At 37.2% G+C, this 19898-nt stretch overlaps 1 protein-coding gene across 5 annotated transcripts in view; it reads right to left on the reverse strand.

The window, feature by feature from the left end:
- KLHL32 (kelch like family member 32) overlaps nucleotides 1–19898 on the reverse strand; it is a 117727-nt gene that overhangs the window by 86909 nt on the left and 10920 nt on the right. For 3 of the 5 annotated variants that reach the window (XM_030489477.1, XM_030489478.1, XM_030489482.1), the window contains exons 2-3: nucleotides 6804–6892; nucleotides 4047–4227 (exon numbers count right to left, since the gene is read on the reverse strand). In XM_030489477.1, the coding sequence (XP_030345337.1) occupies nucleotides 4047–4227; nucleotides 6804–6826 (204 nt within the window). In that variant the 5' untranslated portion in view covers nucleotides 6827–6892. Of the gene's footprint in view, nucleotides 1–4046; nucleotides 4228–6742; nucleotides 6893–19102; nucleotides 19208–19898 lie in introns of those variants that run through there. The other 2 variants (XM_030489479.1, XM_030489481.1) reach the window with 2 other exon arrangements.

Here is a 19898-nt window from a genome sequence, read left to right on the forward strand (position 1 = left end):
GAGGAAAGAATATTATTGACATTTTAAAATCTATCCCAGGAAATAGATATAATTTTGTTCATTCAGATTACATGGAAAATCTGCATCTTTTTGAGAAAGATCAAAGTCCTGTGACTATAAACCCACTCAAATGAAAAATAAGGAAGAAGAAAGTTGTTCTGACTGGAAAACCAATGCATTTTGTACAAGAAAATTTTGAGGTTATATAATCACCTGCCAACACTGTAAATGCCTACTAATGAAGTCATGCAGTAACATTTCATTTTGCTCCCAGAGGGGAAAAAAGAAAAAGAATCTTTTAATTGGAAATGACTTAGCTTGCAAGAGTTATCACAATGCACACATACTCGCTAACTCAACTGCCTTGTCTCCCTGCAATAGACAGCATGTCATATGGAAAAGTTTGCCTAAAATGCTGTTTGTTGCTTAAAAAAGAATTCATAAGAATACCTATGTTTACTGTTCATTATACGAATCTTTTAGGGCATGGAGCTAACTACTACATTCCTTAGCTCATTTTGAAAGAAGAGTTCCTTCTGAGAGAGAAAATAAATAGAAAACCTAATTTTCAAGGGTTTTCTAATCTTGCAGTTTAACTGTATTTTTAATGCAGTCTTTCTGTGCAATTTCCTAAGGGATTTTTTTCTTAGAGAAAAAGAAACCCACACCGTTTTTGTGTACAAATGTAACAAATTCTCAAATCAGGTGCTATACTTAGGATTTAAATTCCAGTGTTTCTGCATAGCTGGAACTACAAGACTGTATCAACTGGAAGAAAGGATGGCAGGCTGCTACCCTAGAAGGCTGGCCCTTAGTATCTTGCTGAAGCTCAGGTCTCCTGCTTGTCTTAGATAAACAAATGAAAATTTTATTTCAGACTATAACCTCAAAGAAAAACTGATCAGGCAAGCTGTTTGACCACCTCTGCTCTTCCACATAAAATGGCTCCCATTCCCTCTGTAACATGACACATATTTAGTTACCCTTCTACAGTGTTAACAAACTTTTGTTTGCAGTAAAAGAAAGAAAGAAGTGGCAATTTGGAAAAAAAAAAAAAATTATGCTGCTCAGCTGATTTGTTATTCTCATCAAGAAAAAAAAAAATAAACACCACAATTCTAGAAGTAGCTCTATCTAAATCAAAATAGATACAGAACATGTAAAAAACCTTAAAAAGGCTCTGTAGAAAGCAGATATCCAGTCTCGTGTACAAGCTGGTTTACTGGCAAAAAAAGAGATAACAAAGGGAAAAAAAGAAAAAAATAAAAAATAACCATGATTCATTCTGATAGACCCCTGTGTAGAATTGAACATATTTCTGGAGTAATCTGTGAGAATATAAGAATTGGGTGACAGCCTCTCCAGATAGAGCTGAACATAGGCTGATATACTAATCAAATCTTTGCGCCATAGCAAGCACAAACTATGGTAGGCAAGTTCTGTGTGTCACACTGATGTATAGCGGTACCATCTTAGTTTTATTCAAGGCAACTCCAACATCTGATGTTCCCAGAATCTCAACCACTGCAGTCCTGTGCTTACATCTCACAAAAATTAGTGAAAGGTAAGCTTTCCATGGCAATGACTTCTTCATAAATGACTTCAGGGCTAGAAAACCTGCAAGGTTTGGGCAAAAATTCCTCCAAGAAAATCCAGGAAAAACTAAGGGTAGAAATCATTTTATGTAATATTAGCATCTAAATACGAAACATGTGAGTCTGGTCTTTACAGCCAGTGGAGAAAGATCTGGCACTTCCAGATGGTCATTCATTTCATTCTAAATAAATCTTTTATCCTCCTTTATCATCCTCTGGAAATGCCTGTTTCTCTTCACTGACTCTGAATGAAGCTTAGCATCATTCTCCTAAATCTTTGAAAATCAATACTCGGATAGCCCAAATTAGGCAAAATCCCCCTAGATATAAAAACATTAATAATCTCAGTTTAAATACAAAACATTTCTACTTTTTAATCAACTCTTGCTTTTTTTACATTATTAGAATCAGGAATAAAGCATATAGTAACTTTTGCCATCTTCCTACAGAACATAAATCTCATTTCACAATTTTCTAACAAGGCTTTTTGTCCATTAATAATAGAAATGGTTTGGCAGATTTCAGATAGCATGAGTTCCATATTTATAGCTGATATCTAAAGTCTAAAGAATATGTCGTAGCAAATTAGAACAATTTTGAGGCAGACCAAATTACTAAATACTGCATTGATCATTCTCTCAGGATTTTTTTAATAGGAAAAGATTTACATAGCAATTAGCAATTTGATCTATGGTAAAACTGTTGGGTTTGGTTTGGTTTTTTCTTTTCTGTAGGGCATTAAGATTTTAATTTGCAATAACTGTCCAGCAAATACCAAGTAACTCAATTGGAAATAACAAGGCGAGTCACAGTGCCTCAAAACCTTGCGATCAATCCATAAGTGACCAAGGTAGAAGCTGTCCTACCACACTGCTTGAACAGTGGGTACAGCTGCCCACTCTACGATGTTTCTGTGCACAGGGTATGATGACCTCTTGAAGCAACATACATCACAGGTGCAGAGGAATTATATGACACCCTTATTAAAATATTTAAATCAAACCAGAACAGCAGCCCTGTAGTATATCTATCATCAACAAGTATATATAGCACTTGCTAGAGCTAGAAAGCTCCCAAATCCCTCTCTGTGCACTGGGATAAAAGGAAAAAAGTGGTAAACAATCTGTGTTACAGCAGGCCAGGGCACCATGACAAAGCAACATTAGCAGCTACGGTAGTACAAAGTCAGCAGCAACCGAACACATAAGCATGCAGACAGGCTTGAAAAAACAGCTATCAATTGGCTCACCATCATCACAGCGAAAGTAACATCAAGGTTAACAATATTTCTGAAGCACACAGACTAAATTAACTCTCAATTCTAACCAAAAGAGAGAGACAGAGTTGACAGGAAGATAAAAATACTGCTCAGGTAATTAAGGATATAGAACAGTTGCCATAGCCTGTATTACTATTGTAACAAAACAAAAAGGTCACCATAAGAGTTTGTAGCATGCAATTACAGTGCAGGCAAAATATTAAATAAACTTACTTTGTTAGAGAAAACAGACCTTTAAATTAATTTCAGCTTTACTCTCTGAATAACTATAGGATGACTCATGCTTAGAAACACCAGTCAACTGAAGAGCTATAGACAGTCCAACATTTTGCACTGGTGCATTATAATGAAGGTTAGTACAATTGCTTCATATGAAGAATACTCTTCCTATTAGAAACCTCAATTTTCCAGTTACCCCAATTTTAGCACCTGGGTTAAATTTTCCATGCTGAGTGTTTGAATTAGATTTCACAAGGAATATTTTAATCTTTACATTTCAGAAATGCTTGTTTCTGAAAATGTTTTACTACCCTTAAGAAATTACTGTAACTCCCTCGTTGACAGTAACCATTTACATCCCTACAAAAAGCCACTTTTGAGCTTACTTAAATTGCATTTATTAACACTCAAACTCCCTGTGCCCATTCTTCCATGCTCTAATCACAACTGTCTCAGACGTACGTGCCCTACAAAAAAAATTAAAAAAAAAAATAAAAAAAAAAATCATAGAATCATAGAATAGTTAGGGTTGGAAAGGACCTTAAGATCATCTAGTTCCAAACCTGCCATGGGCAGGGACACCTCAAACTGGACCATGTCGCCCAAGGCTCTGAAAATCTTCCACTTTCTGACTTTACTGGGGCATAAGATTCACAGGCAAATGTGTATTGCCTCTCTCTATTAAGTGATGGAGGAGGACTAATCATAAATAATACTAAAAACACCTTAATAATCTTAACATCTCTTTCCTATGACATGCATGCGGATATTTGAAGTTGTGTACTCTACTGAATGTGCAATAGTCCTGAATTTTCCACAGGCTCAGATTTAAAGTTTGTTCAGTATAGTATCTATACCATCCCTGCCCTGTCCCTCCTCAATAATTTTTAATATTATTATAGTAAAAAAAAAAAAAAAAAAAAAAAAAAAAAAAAAAAAGTCTTTGCACTTACTCGGAAGTAGTCACTGCAGGCTGCCAGGACTGCTTTATGTGCGTGGAATTTCTGCTCTTCAGCAATAAGTGTGATATCACATAGTATGCCATCACTTCTTTGTTGGTTCAGGGCTGCCAGGACAGCATCGTTATGTGAGCTGGACTGACAAAGCCTCTGACCTGTCAGCATTTCCTGAACGCTGGGAGGCAAAAGGAGAAAGATTTTGTCAAAAAACTGTAGGAAATAAGCAGGTTCTCCCTTAGAAAAAGTTCTTCAATATTTCTGACAAGACTGTTTGATAATTCTTGGAAAGAAAAAAAAGTCATGAACCCTGTCAGGCAAAAATTATTACATGGTATAGACATAACAAGAAAAGCTCAGCAAAACAAAAGTATTAGGAAACCTGATTATATACTTGAATTTAAAGACCTCAACTGGTCTGATTTTCATTTGCTGCACTGGAAGCCAGCTGGACTCTTAGGATTAATTCAGAATAATTTTAGAATTAAGTGAGAAGAACAAAGGGCCGAAGTCAATGGAATGACAGAAAACTCAAACTGACGCATTAGTGAAAAACTGTATGTATGTATGTATGTCCTACTGGTCCTACTAGAAAGGATGAAGACTAATGTTAGATGGCCTGCTTAGGTCTCATATACTGCATTACTGATTTCAGGTCATTCACATTTACAAAGTGTTGTGGGGTTTTTCTGTTTGTTTTGTGTTGGGGGAGGGATGTGTGCTTGGTTTTAATATGCTGAGGCCTTCTACCACCTGTGAATATGTATGAATACAAATTTCCATCTCATCCAGCCTAAGACTGTCTGATTGCAGTTTCTTACTCTACAGTAGAAGAGACAATGTAACCGTTGATGCAAAGAGAAACAAATCAAACAAATCTGCAAATCCTCTTTGGCACAAAACAATGCAGTTTATTTGAAGTCCGTGAGACTAAAGCAATTTTTATTGCCCAAGAATCTAGGTTTTTACTGAAGGTGAGTTTCAAGAGAATGATTCCTGAGTAAATCAAAATATAATTTTTTTTTTTTTTATTAAGGGGTAAATAAGCCATTGACTTTCCACTACAATCATGTAACTCACTCCATACACATACTACGCAGCAGCTGTGTGGCTGCTATATTCTCCTTTTTCCCAGCAACACACACTCTCTGTACTGCCTTTCCCACTCCTGCACTTTGGGCATCTGTCAACTAATGCAGACCTGCCTGGCAGATTGTTTGCTCTAATCTAAGCTAATATTTTTAAAAGAACAAGGACTAAGACATTAATTCTAGAAGGCGGCAAGCCAAAGTGGAATTACACAGGAATAACACGTATCTGAATTTCATACCCTCTCTCATAGTTTAGGTTTCACACATGGACATACCCTACATACATTTCAAACTGATGCATTCAAACGATTCTTTTTCCTTCAGCTGTTCTGTTTGTGGAATCCCACTGATATTCTAAATGACAATTTTCAAGAAATGTAACTTGTTAAAATACAAGGGAATTATTTCTAACAATTACTTCTCTTCTGTAATTTCTACAGCAAAGTGACTAAATCAAATTAGTGCAAGTATAAAAAGCTAGTTATACCTAGAGATGGCATCTCTTTATTTCTGTTTTTATTAGCCCCTCACCCGATGTTGTGAACCAAGACCTACATTCCTACATTGCTTTTTTCATCATCATTCAGAGGCCAAAGTCCTTTTCCACAAAAAAAGGACTATTTCACTCCACAGAAAACAGATCAGAGGGACAAGGTACAAGGGTAATTTTTGTGGGGAAATTTTATACACACGTGTGTGAATATATACATACACACACACAAAATCAGGCACCTGTGATAGACTTTAAATTGAAGTCTATCATAATCCTCTTTTCAATTCAATGACCATTTCCATTCAAATGGAAAATCAATTGCCTTTAACCCTTGCATTAACAACATATGAAGAATGTGTACATATGCAAGGCAATTTAACTGGAATTTATGAATGAGAAAGCACTGACTCATAAACATAACGTGGCCACCTGGTAGTGATACTGTTAGTTGATAAAACACAACTGGAATGATATGATGTCCCATTAATATCATCAGGTAGGTGTCTGAGCTCCCATAACAGCCCATGAGTGTTAACTACTCTGTAAAACAGCAGCATATCAGACTAGTGCAAGGTTCTGCAGAAAAGCAGCTAGACTGATAAATTCTGCTGAGTGTTCTGCCTGAAAGTGCTCCCAGAAACTAATTAAACTATAAATAACAAACTCTCTGATGACACAATGGACAATGCAAATAAATGAGAAAGGCTACACTGGCAAGTACATATATATGAATAAGATTCTTCAAGAGGGAAAGAGATTGGGAGATTCTTGGAAAGAACGCTTTGGAGCCATTTCAAAGGACTGAAATAGTCCTGAATAGTTGAACACTATACACACAAATGATCACCAGCCACCAGTTCAGGTGCATGAATGTAAAATGCCAGTTGCTACCACAATAAAAAATTCCAAGTATAGACAAAGGCATAAAGAAGATAACATATGAAGAAACTATGGCTCCCAAATCAATCCCAGGCATGCTTCCCTTTGCTAGAGGCAAGTGGCAACAAGAAAGTAATATTTTGCAGACTATAACATGGATATGTATTTAATAATGTGAATTCCTATCTAATGAACAAAACCATTAGTTTCACATTTCTACTTTCTGTTACCTGATTTGGTAAACACCATCCTACATGTGAACAACTTCTTACACGCTACCAAGTACTATACCTCAGGCACCTCTCAGATGGCATCTTTCAGTTTTGCTCTTCTGAATATCAAAGTTTATAATCCTGCAGGGAAAGCAGCGAGCATTCCAGCTAGAAAGAGAGAAAGGAGAGGCACATTAAAATTCAAAGCATACACAGCCTCAGCCTTACAAATCAATACTTTTCAGGATGTGTAATTCAAAAGCAACTTTCTTCAATTCTTCTATTGCAGAAAGACATGCCATATAGATGAAATTTTATTGGCTAGATTGAGTACAGTCCGAAAGTGGCCTTTCCCCTAGTCTTTTCTAGAAATTCACACCCTACCATCTGAACTTCCTGCACTTAACTGCCCTAGAGGCATGTCTCCTTTCTGCGAACTTAGGGACACATGTTATTTCAAGAAAGTAGAAAAGCAGTGAGGAAGGAAATATCTTCCCCAAAATCCCTCAATTTGAAGAGTAGGCCAGAAGCATCTATAAGTGTTGCTTGCCTCCCTGAATAACATACAGCTATAAAAATCTTACATCTCTTGCAGTGTAATCTCACAGGCCTCTCTAGGGTCTAAGAGGTCTGCCATACACCTGAACTCATGCTTTGACTATATTAATTTACCCTGAAAACTCAATTTAATAGGGAAGAAGGGATAGGTTTACTGCATGCTCCAAAAGGCAGCTCTCACTTCCCCCACCGCAACACTCTCGACTGACTAGTCAGTGCTATGACCAAGTACCTTTGTTAACCTGGATGAAGGGCAATGAAGCTGGTGAAGAGTCCAGAGCACAAGTCCTGTGAGGAGTGGCTGAGGAAACTGGGGTTGTTTAGGCTGGACAAAAGGAGACTCTGGGGAGATCTTATCACTCTCTACAACTACCTGAAAGGAGGTTTGTAGTGAGGGGGGTGTTGGCCTCTTCTCCCAGGTAACAAGCAACAGAAGAAGAGAAAATGGTTCCATGTTGCACCAAGGAAGGTTTAGATTGGATATTCGGAAAAATTTCTTCACCAAAACGGTTGTCAAGCATTGGAACAGGCTGCCCAGGGAAGCAGTAGAGTCACCATTCCTGGAGGTATTTAAAAGGCGTGTAGATGTGGTGCTTAGGGACACGGTTTAGTTATCAACTTGGCAGTGCTAGGTTAACAGTTGGACTTGGTTATCTCAAAGGTCCTTTCCAACCTAAATTATTCTATTAGTCTATGAACAAACTTGGCAAATACAAACAGTCCAGTACATACAAGCGATATGATCAGATTGATAAACTCTACAGCTTTTTTTGAAAGGCAAAATATTAAAGTGACCACATAAATTAATCCATGCAGTTTAACAACCACTGAAAGTTGCTTTTGTAGCAAAAAGGATAAAGGATACTGTAACAGATAATTATTCCCCAAAAGTTGCCACACCGTTACAGGTCTTACACTGATTTCCCAATACCTGAATACAGTGACACTGCTGGTTGCCAGTGTTCCCCTGTAAAAGCAGCTGTATTTACTACAAGGGGTTTTTTCTGCTTTCCAATTAACATTATGCCCTATTCCAAGCGCTATCAGAGGCTTCCAGCAAGATCAATACTGAAGCACCACAAACACCCTTTTGTAGTGTTATTAATTAAAGTGAAAATAATTCAGTTCTTTGCTTATATTAGTTTGTTGATAATTTTCCCCCTTAATCTTACATTGACTGGCAGTTTTACTTTGAAAGCCTAATTTCTAATATTTTGAAAGCACTAATTTCATGGAGACTCTGCAACAGATATGTGAAGGCAGAATTAAGCCCTTAGTTGTTCCCAGATAACAACCAACCAACCAACCTGCAAGAAAGGACTATTAATCCTTTTCTTATTCATTCTACAGACAAAACTACAGTTCTTACTTGCCAGAGAGGCACAGTGACATGTACCTTTTGGCAAGAGCTGTCACCTGCACCACTGCAGTAGAAGGACCAAGTAGAACCACACAAGAGTTTTTAATTTTGGAGTCTAGTAACATTGTTTAGCTGATGGTCTAGGAACACAATAGAAGGAACACTCTTGAGATTCCTTGTATATTTCAAGTCCTTACTCCAAACCACAGAAGGAGCAACAGCCACTCATTTCACATACAACTGTGTGTTTAGCTAGGTAAAATGTAGTTTTTCTCCATCTTGTTCTCAAAAAGAGCAACTCCTAAAATTTCAACCTGGAACAGGTACCTGGCATAGAAAGCTACATCCTGAACAGCTGAATTGTCCAAAGAAATAAGCTGTTGAAAACAGGGTTGTATGGCAAACTATTAACTGGTGTAACAGCCAGCACAGCCAACACATGACATTTCAACTCCATATATCATGTATAAAAGAAAAAATAGGTTTTAATGGAATAGTCAACATAAAGGTATATTACTTTCTTTGGCTGTTTATTTAAACCATATGTGGATCATTTAATGTAATACTTCATTGTCACTGAGTTACAATTCAACAAAATTTGAAGAATGGAGATGTTTTCATATTTCCCTCCCTTTTCCAAAAAGACTACAATGCTGAGCAAGGGGCTGAGGTCATTGAGAACTCATGCTGATGATTCAGCTGGATGCTGAGCAAATTGGTATGCAGTGCTTCCCAATGACGGTTTCAGAATATTTCACTCTCACCACCAACTTCATTTCTAGTTATATTAAGACACTTCACTTTATCCTTCCAGAGACAGAAAAACACAGCATATTAAGTTAGTGCTCCTGCTGCCGGCAACTAACAAAGCACATATTTCCTGATCAAAGCATCTGCTATGTATACACTCACATGTGATCTATGCAACATTTCACTTGTCAAAACAAGCTTTTTTTTTTCTAGTTCAAACTTTGCATTCATCAGTACCAAAAGGCGAAACTCAACAGCTGACTGATATACACAACAGTTTTAACTAGGTCCTTAAACGGCCTAAGTCTTGCGCCAGAACTGCTAATACAGAACTAATATCCGCAACTATTACACCACTACAACATCCACATAAATGCCAGCGCTACCCATACTAGCACAAAGGACTCTAGGGCTAAAATTCCTTACTCCACCACAGTTGTGAATATGGACATCCAAATACAGGTTCGAATTCTGTTGTTTGGAGAGACAGTGGCCAGAAGCAACTCACCTCAGATATGCAGAATTCCCTGTATCATAAAACAATGCATTACAAACAGAAACCAGAAATATACCTAAAGAGGTGCCTGAGTATTCAGCTAAATCAAATGAGAACTTTTACAATAATCAAGTCTATGCAGATATATTTATCAAACATTCTGATGAAATATATAATATATATAAATACATGTATACAAAACACCTGCATAAGAATAAAGATCATAGCATACTGGTTTATTAGCCACTGTCCCAGTTTAAAGCAATCCACCTTGATGTCACACCTGAACAAAGTTACTTTTTTCAGTCTTGGGGCATCAGAACTTAACATTTTCTGAAGAACGAAGGAAAAATGGCCATTCTTCTCCTAGGAATGCAAGCTTCAGAACAGGAAAAATCTCTTAGATGCCTTCAAACAGCTTGACAGCATTTTTGAGGGGCCTTCCACCAGGGTTTGCAAAATATGTCTAGGATACACTGCCTTTTTTCCACATTGTTGGACTTGTTCTCATGCCACCCTGCAATCACATACAGGGGTACCTCAAAACATCGGCCTGACTGGGCCGTTGAGTGCAGACAGGCTACTAAGGGCTTTCTCTCTATTTCTGTCCCTCTCATGGACCAGAGTCAGCACTACCAGAAATACAGCTCAGCAAACTGTCAATCGAATAATCCGGAATTTCAGCAGGCCACCCTCCTCCCTACTCATCATGGTACAGCAGAAGCAAGTATTTTTGTAATGATAAACTCCTCTGAAAACAGTAGAGCCCAATTCACATTTTTATAAACAGGAGTAGGAAACTTTAATCAATTATTCTTCCTCATCTTCTCCAACCTGCCAATTTTTTAAGTCAAGAAGTGTCCAACACTCCTGATATTGCTGGCTGCAGTTAGGAAATCTTATGCCAGCCCAAGATTAGTAGGGAAGAAATCTGAGCTTTTTCTGACCTTTTCAAGAGGTCCAAACTCTCTAGCCCACAAAAACCCCCAAGCAGCAGTGAAAGAAAACAGGAGAAGGGCCAAGACCAGCAGGGAAATAACGAAGGCATATTCTTCAAAGAATTAATAAAACACTTAAACAGTCCCATACTGAGTTCAATGTTTTACCCAGACAAATCAAGTTTTCCTAAGTTTTGCCATACATCCTTTCTCCTCCCCAGTGCCAGTGCAGCATGCCTCTCTTTTTAAGTCTATGTTACATTATACAAGAGTACTACAACACTATAACAGCATCTTAATCAGTCTATAGTGCACGGATTTTGTTTAGACATAGAATTACTTCATGCAACTCAAACTTCTTAATAATTGGAAATTCTCATGTATTTATTTCTCCTTGTCAAAAAAGACAGGCACTTGGACCTGTTGCCTGGATGTGCTGAGTCTGACAGTTCCAAAATTCTGTGTACTAAGAGTTCTTTTCTGTTTCAGATAGCTGGATCCCTCTTCTTTATGTAAACTGTCTGATACATAAGGAAACTCTTTGCACTAGAAAGCTTAAGACATTTTATTGTCTTTCTATTTAACTCCTTTAAGTAATTAAATCGGTTCAAAAGATTAGTTTATAAATTTAAGGATAAGACTTTTGATTTGAATGGAAAACTTTAATTCCACCTAAATCCTTCTGTTCTAGTGAAACACTCCATTACATTGGAGATTAACAGCAAAAATATAGGCCAAACAGAAAACACTCACTAGATCTTAGGTTTGAGATACATGCTAAATTTGCCATAATTTTTTTCTTTTTGCATTTTTCTTTGAGACATTCACTTCTTGCAAATAACGAAGATCACTAACCACTGATCCTATTTTATAACTTTTATTTTCTTATTGCTTCATTGCTTTGCTCACATTCTAGAAAATCACAAAAATTAAAAATCTGAAAATAAAAAAATTATAGTGATCCAGCTAGTGCTGAAAGAATGTAACAATGATTTGGTGGGACACGGGGGGAGACCAGTACTTTTTCATGAAAACACAGCAGTGTTCAAGGCCAGGCTGGACAGAGCCCTGGGCAACATGGTCTAGTATGAGGCGCCTCTGCCCATGGCAGGGGGGTTGGAACTAGATGATCTTACGGTCCTTTCCAACCCAAACCATTCTATGATTTCAAAGATGAGCCATTCAAAAGAAATCACACTGTCCATGCAAATGATCATGTCCAGCTAACACATCAAACCAGGGTTTGTTCTGTGGCAGCCCCACAAAGCGTTAGTGTTTCTATACATTCTTTTGTCTTAGTCTTATGATGCAGCGGTGTAAAAAGTAGGTTTTTTACTCTCCCAGGAAATCTTGGAACAGTGTGCCATTCTGCTGCATCCATCACATACTGTTAGGCTATGCTGCTTCTCCAAATTAGAAGTGTAGTTCAAGAACTGTTTGTTCAAACATTATTAAAACAGTATGTAAGCAAGCAGTATTTCATCCTTTAATTTAGTTGATTGCAATATTGGTTTGGAAATACTAGACAAAGCAGTTTCTTTCCAAAAAAGCATTTACTGGCAGAATGCATGTGTCCTTTTTCAGAAAGAGTTCCCATTCATTTAAATTAGTTTAATCTTGAGGAGCCAATACCACATTCAAGGTTTACACAGAATCCATCTGAGGCATTGAGAGAATTTCAGTTACACTTCTTATCTTTTTTTTTTTTTCCTCCTTTCTATTTTTTAGAAATGAATTGCAGGAAAGAAAGTTCTTGAAACTACAAACCAGCAGAATATGGATTAGATTAAGGCAGGGAAGGGTACTGGAAAAACAAAACAAAACTCCCATTTAGTCTAGTTCACTACTGAAAATAACTTGAATGCCACAAATTTCACTATTTATCCCCCTAATAAGCTTTTTTTTTTCTAGCTCATATTTGCAAATTTACATAGGGACTTAAACCATAGCCCAGACTATCACAGGACTAATTCTGTGCATAAACAGGCTCCGTATTTCGGTTCTGGTGCCTAAGAAACATTTCTTCCCCTCTAATCATGCTTGCTTTGTCTTGAAAACTAGTAAAAAAAATATATTTATAATGGAAATGTCTATTAATAATGTCTGAAAATATGCATCTTTTGTACATAATTCAAGTTTATAAAAAATAAATATCACTTTGACAGTTTCATCAATAATTTTCATATTTCCTGTATGCAAATAAGAACCGAGCTACAATCACTTTCAATGTGAACTCACAGAACATAAGCATTAATTGTAATCAGAACTCAGAAATGAAGCGATTTGAAAAATCCTGATTTTAAATGTGTTCCTACTACAAAAATAATGTTTGACAAGAAATGAATTCTGTCTCTTTACTAAGGTGATTACATCTTAGGTAGCGGTTACTAAACTACCCCTCTTCTCAATATATTCACTCCTTGCCCATGCCCTGAGCCCCAGCCTGGGTTTAGAGGAAAGCAGGATGTCTATTGACTATCTAGAAGTCAGAAAATTCCATTTTAATGGAGCTGTACAGATCACTTAATCATTGGTCATTAGCTATAGCAGTTTACAGAGGAGGATTCTCTTCTACCTGGGCTGGGCTGCTCTTTCCATCCATTTGCTTCCCACTTGTCTGCCTCTAGTTCTAGGTAACACTCTGTGCTGCTGTGGGAGAAGTGAGACTCTGCCCTTCCCAGAAATTTGGCAAAGACCAACAAATTGCAATTTAAGAAAATCAAAGTGAAACACAAGCAGCTACCAATTCAGGGTGTTCAGCTTAATACAATATTCAAGAGATACTGAAAGATGGCTACAGAGAAGACAAAGACTCCCTTTTTACAAGGAGTCACATGGAAAAGACGAGGGTAACAGATACATGTTACTCCCGGGGAAATTCCAGTTGGACACAGGAGGAAAATTTTTCACAGTGAGAAAAATTTGCCATTGGAATAATGTCCCCAGGGAAGGGGTGGATTCCCCCATGTTGGACACTCAAGATTCGTCTGGACAGGGTGCTGGGACATCTAGTCCAAGTCATGATTTGTTTAGAAAGGTTGGACCAGATGATCCCTGAGGTCCCTTCCAACCTGGTATACTATAATTCTATAGTGCTTTTGTAAACAGACAAGATCCTCTCTTGCAATCATGGCCAGCACCAGAACCCCTTTAAAAGACAGGTCATAAAATTACATAACAAATTATACCTTTTCCCCCACCAAAGAGTTAAACTGTGAAATTTTGCAAGACAAAATCTGAGCCAAATACCTTTCAGACAGCTCACCGAGATCCACACAGCTATCATACAAAAACCTTCATTGCAACCAGATGTGACACCACTGCTCTTCTGACGATTCATATTTAGAGTGAGGTAGAAGAGCAGGTTGCCAAAAAACCTTGGCAAAAAAAGCTACTTCAAAGTGGAATGAAGTAGCTACTGCTTTGCTCCCCACAACAACTCCAGCTGCTTCGGACCCACTCACACAGCGGCAGAAAGACTGGCTTGCCTTGTGGGAAGATCTATGTTATTCATCTCCTATTAAACGATGCTGTGAGAAAGTTTGGGAACTGAGGAGTCCTTTACAGTAGTACAGAGAAGGCTTTCAGCCAGTTAATCACAAAAAAGGTTCCTGATCATCTATTTACCATTAAACTTCACAGAATGTCACTGTATTATTTCAGTATTACTCCACCTATGAACTCCTCTAGCATGTGAAAAGCCCTTCAATTTCTCTCTTCTTTTTTTTTTTTTTTTTAAGTTTGAATTGGGAAAGCCACTCATTTATCTATTTCCATACTACTAAAAACAATACTGCCTATCAAAATATCTATTTTAAATTATAAATTTTAACACTCATTCAAACCAGCTAGACAAACCCTGAGGCTGCCCAGAGAAGTTGTGGCTGCCCCATTCCTGGCAGTGTTCAAGGCCGGGCTGGACGCGGCTTTGAGCAACCTGGTCTAGCAGGTGTCCCTGCCCATGGCAGAGGGGTTGGAACTACATGATCTTTAATGTCCCTTCCAACCATTCTATGATTTAAGTAAAGATTTTAACATCATTTCACATATACAGCTTTTAATTATCTTTCTAAACTGAGGTTGTCTCACTTTTCGGTAACCATTAAAATGTGTTGATTTGTAATACTTCACACTAGATGTTATTTTTTTCATTTGTTTCTATGAGCATCTTTCTAGTTAGCAATATTTCATTTAGATATGTTTATTAATATTCTTAATTCCGACTCTTCAGTTATGTTGGAAAATGGTGAATCAACATTGCTTTCATTAAATTTGCAGTTTGCCAAAGTAGATTAGATAGAAACTTATGAAAATTCATATAAAAAAAATTTGTTAACAAGACAAGAAATACTCAATATATATAAAAAATTCAACAGATTTTGCATTTTCAAGTAGCTATCTTCAATTAGTTATCTTCCTTGCCTCCAGGCTCTCCTTTTCAAATTATGTATTTTAAGCACTGAAAACCAATTTCACTTGTTCCACACTTCTTCATTTTAAGTTAGAAGAAATAACATCATAAACCAGATGCAAAAATGAATTGAAGGGCTCATAAGCATCATGTTACTCTTTCCTATAGGAAAGCAAAATTTCAAACCAACTAGGTATGTCATGAAATAAGGCATTTGGATTCTGTGAAATGTTATTTTCCCTTTGACAACTTCAAATATCTGGTTTAAATTTGGTCTTTATTTAGAAAGAAAATGCAACATTTACAACTATCAGCAGTACACTACATCCATTTCCTTCCAGAATGACTTCATAGCAGATCTTGAAGGAGGCTGTCACGGACGCAGGGTAAGACCATTAAGATTTACCCATGGCAATTTTCTGTCCTAGTTTAAATCCTTATTCATAGGAGCTTCTGGTTTTGTCTTTAAAGTACTCTGGGTTTAGTAAGTCAGAATAAATCATCTTTTCAAGCTATAATTCACCTTCTGTAGGTAAAAGTCTCTTCAGAAAAAGGAATATATGAGCTTACTATTCACAGAAAATAAAAAACTAGAAGATAATGCTGTCCTTTCTCAAATTAATTTGTCAAAAGGGAAACAGCTAAAAAGAGAGTTTGATTGCAAACTTGTTTTTCTGAGCACTTCTCCCCCTTACCTGGAAGGCACTACTTTTTCCCTTTTTCGTTGAGAGTTTTGAAGATTGAAAGATATTCTTCATTCCATACAAAAACATTCAAGAATATCACAAGTGTGAGGAAAACTCTGCCACTGCCCACTGCTGTCAGTGAAATCATAACTCAGCTCAACTACAAGCTTCTCATCTAACACAGTGCCTCAATATAGTGACTTTCAAGAGAAAGCATTCATAGCACTGAAAAAAAATACCTTAGATTTAATGAACTTAATACCAAGGAAGTAAAAAACTTGAAAACCTGGATTTGTTTGGAAAAATAGGAGTCAGTCAAAAGAATGCAAGAAAACGTCCAGCAAAATCAATAATAAAGTAAAAACACACTAAGGAAAAAAAGAAACAACAACAAAAAAAAACAGACTATTATACACTTATGGTTAGTTACAAACCATTTTCTTGTGAGACTGGAAAGGCCATTACAATCTTTGGGCCATCAGCTACAGTCGTAAGTTTATTGTCTATGACTACCAAAATGCCATCTGACTTCATGGAATTATTAAGATTTTAAACCACAGAAATTTAAAATGAAACCACAGGGATAAAGGATGTATAAGCAGAACCAGATCTTTACATCTTTATATCCTCTTTGTGGCTTTATGTCTTCTGTGTATCTGGATACACCAGTACTTGGAACAGTTTTTTCTGAAGAGGCATTCAGATTAAAAAATTAAAAATAAAAAGCCAGGTTTACGGTCATCTGTGCGACATCAGACAGATTTTGCCTACACTACCACTTGAGCGAAAGGTTGTTGCATTCTACTGATAAAACCGCATGCAATCATATAACTCAACGCAGTAGCATACTACCCATGAAAGGAGAAAGTCCACAGTTCTACTGGAAACCACACATTCGGAGTTTGATGACTTTCAAAACACATTTGTTTCCAGGATGTGTGTATACCATTTAACATTTCTCATTTGAAAAAAGATCAGTTTTATACAACTGTAATAACATAACATTATGCACTATCAGCTTAGCTTTTCAGAGCTACTCACTGTTGCTATCATTAAGCTATGATATTAATTACTCACGGGGCAAAAGAAGTCCGTTCCTTACAGCTGACCCACGTGTCATTGTTAGGGAATGGCTGGGAGAACAACATCACAACTTGGCTCTGATCTAGCTGAAGATGTGCCTGTTCATTGCACAGGACTGGTCTAGATGACCTCTAAAGGCCTCTTCCAACCCAAACTATTCGATAATTCTATGAACTAATTCTCTCATCTTTCTGAAACTTGGACAACAAATATGCAAAGCACTCTCAAAGTGAAATATCTAAACCACACATTGAGTCCACAGTCATTATAAAGGGTCAGGGTGAAAGCTCTCTGGTATTTTAGTTTTAAGGCATATTGCTGCTGGTATGAACCCAAATCTTCAGTTACTTTGCTAAAGTATGCTTTCAAGATTTTTCCTGTAGACCTCAAGAAAAGAAAAGACAGGGTGACTTAACTAGTTCGTAACTGAACTTTCTTTTGGTATTTCACTTGCATTTTCATTGGATAAAAACTAACAGAATAATCTCCCCAAACCTGTTCTTCAAACCTAAGCATTTTTCTTCTAGGAAATTTGACGTTTGCTGCAAAATGTTAAAGTTTTCTCAAATGAGGTCAGAATGCTTTATAGTAGAAAGCAACATAAATTTAACTAGAGATATCGTAATTATTTCTCCTGATAACTCTAGAAATGAACACTGAAGTTGTCACACAAGAGCGAGGCATGCTCTGAAACGCTGTCAGCTTCATCAAGGCCTCACTCAGATAAGCCTTGGAGTTTTAACTGTCACAACCATCAAGGTGCTTTTACTGAATACAACCATCATTCTTTTCTAGAGTAGTAAGAGTCAAAAATACATGGGCATGTTTTTGAAACCACTTCAAATCTGCATATGGAATATTTATGCCAGATGGAAGTATACAGTACTATAGCTAGCATATAATCTTGGCAATCAGTCTACATGAACTTATATATTTTATACCTATGACTGAAGCATAAGTGATCACGTTTCCTGCTTAAAACCACACAAAAATCCTAAGAAAAGCATAAGTGATTGCTGCATATGCATCTTGCATAACTGAGGTGACCAGGTGACCAGTTGTGTGTCTACATACTACGCTATCATGAGATTTATAATTAATGGCATTGCCAGTGAATAAGTATTTATATTTTTTAATATAAGCAAAGAGAGTTTATACATCTCCATGGGACCTACACTAGTCCTTCAACTTTCTCCACAAAATAGCATTCATGGATTTTAAAGGAAAAAGGCTGTGAGTACCAGTAGCTAAGTAATCATGCACCTTCTAAGAACGACCTTCAGTAGCCACAGGGTGGCAGAACTTGACTTCAAGATAATCACCTCCAGGCAGCGACCAGGCTATTTCAAGGAGTCTTCCCCCCCACCCCCCCACCCCACCCCAGCATAATTGCAATAGCACAAAATACTTGCTTGCTGTTCAGTGGGTGTTTTCAACAGCAGGAATCAGGAAAAAGAAAAAAGCCTGTACATAACAGTATGACCAACTGGCAGTTCTCCAAGCATCAGACCACTGCAACAGGTTACTGACCATGTTTCTGTTTTGACAATTTATTCAAGTCACACAGTAACTGTTCACTAAAATCACCATCAATTTTACATTATATCATTAAATGAGCATGAAATTTATCATATACTTTTACAGGCCAAAAGAAACCCTAGACACTTCTTCATTGGAAGTGTAGATACTTTCACCCACATGCATCTTCAGAAGGCTGGGAAAATTTCATCAGTATTGACAAATTTAACTATGCCAGTGCTGGTTCCATCGCCCATACAGCCAACTAGCCCACATTTTGTCTCTTGTGGCCCCCAAAACAACATGGCCATATCCAAACAGCTGGGAAAAATCAAGACAACATCTGTATACATGACAATATAAAAAAAAGATAAAATTCAGAAAGGCTCTAGGAACACTTGTTTCTAAAATAACATGTATATTTTAAAAAATTTAGTCAATAATTACCATGTTAAAAATCACTAAATGCTACAAAGAGCTACTCATAATTCAAGTTAAAACATTGCTTCTTCTATAATGTAATGGGCACAAATTAACACACATGAAATTCCATCTGAACACAAGAAAACACTTCTTACCGTGAGGATGGTTAAGCACCAGAAGAAATTGCCCAGGGAAGTTGTGGAGTCTCAATTCTTGGAGATACTCAAATCACTTCTGGACACAGTCCTCGACAACCTGCTTTAGCTGACCCTACCTGAATAGGGGTGGGTTAATTAAATGATCTCAAGAGCTCCCTTCCAACCCAGATGATTCTGCGCTTTGTGTGATCCTCTATGGTACAGCTGAGAAGATTACGAATATACAGTATGCATGCATTAACTTCCACAAAATTTCAGGTCAAACCTTGCTATTTTCAAATTCATCAATAATTTTGCCGAGGTTTTCCATGAGAGTTAGGCTAAATAAACAGTTTAACAGCCTACATTTCTGTGAATCTTTATTGCAATGTTTCATAATTTGCTGGGAGAAATGCTGCTGCATATTTGAAAAAAATTAGTGAAATATTAATGCTAGATCACTCCTACAGATGCAGCTAGGCAAATTATGAAATGCCTAGCTATTGGCAAGCAGTTCTCCAAGGATAAGCATAAAACATTCCCACTACTGAAGAAAAAAAAAAAAAAAAATCTTTAAATAATCAACCACTCATATTTTAATCATCACCTTGGAATAAAAGGAACTGAGCTCCTTACACAGTGGGGGATAGGTTTTTACACTTCTCCCTGATACCTAGGATTTCAGCATGGAACAGACCTTTGGGTTTGAATGGGAAGAACTGGAAAAGGCAGTCAGGCAACTGGCAAGCCACAGCTGAGCAGAGTGGGGACAGGTGGAGCCCCTGGAGAAGATGCACTTCATTCAGCACCGAAT

Source organism: Strigops habroptila, chromosome 6 (genome assembly GCF_004027225.2).
Source record: "Strigops habroptila isolate Jane chromosome 6, bStrHab1.2.pri, whole genome shotgun sequence".
Classification (NCBI taxonomy): domain Eukaryota; kingdom Metazoa; phylum Chordata; class Aves; order Psittaciformes; family Psittacidae; genus Strigops; species Strigops habroptila.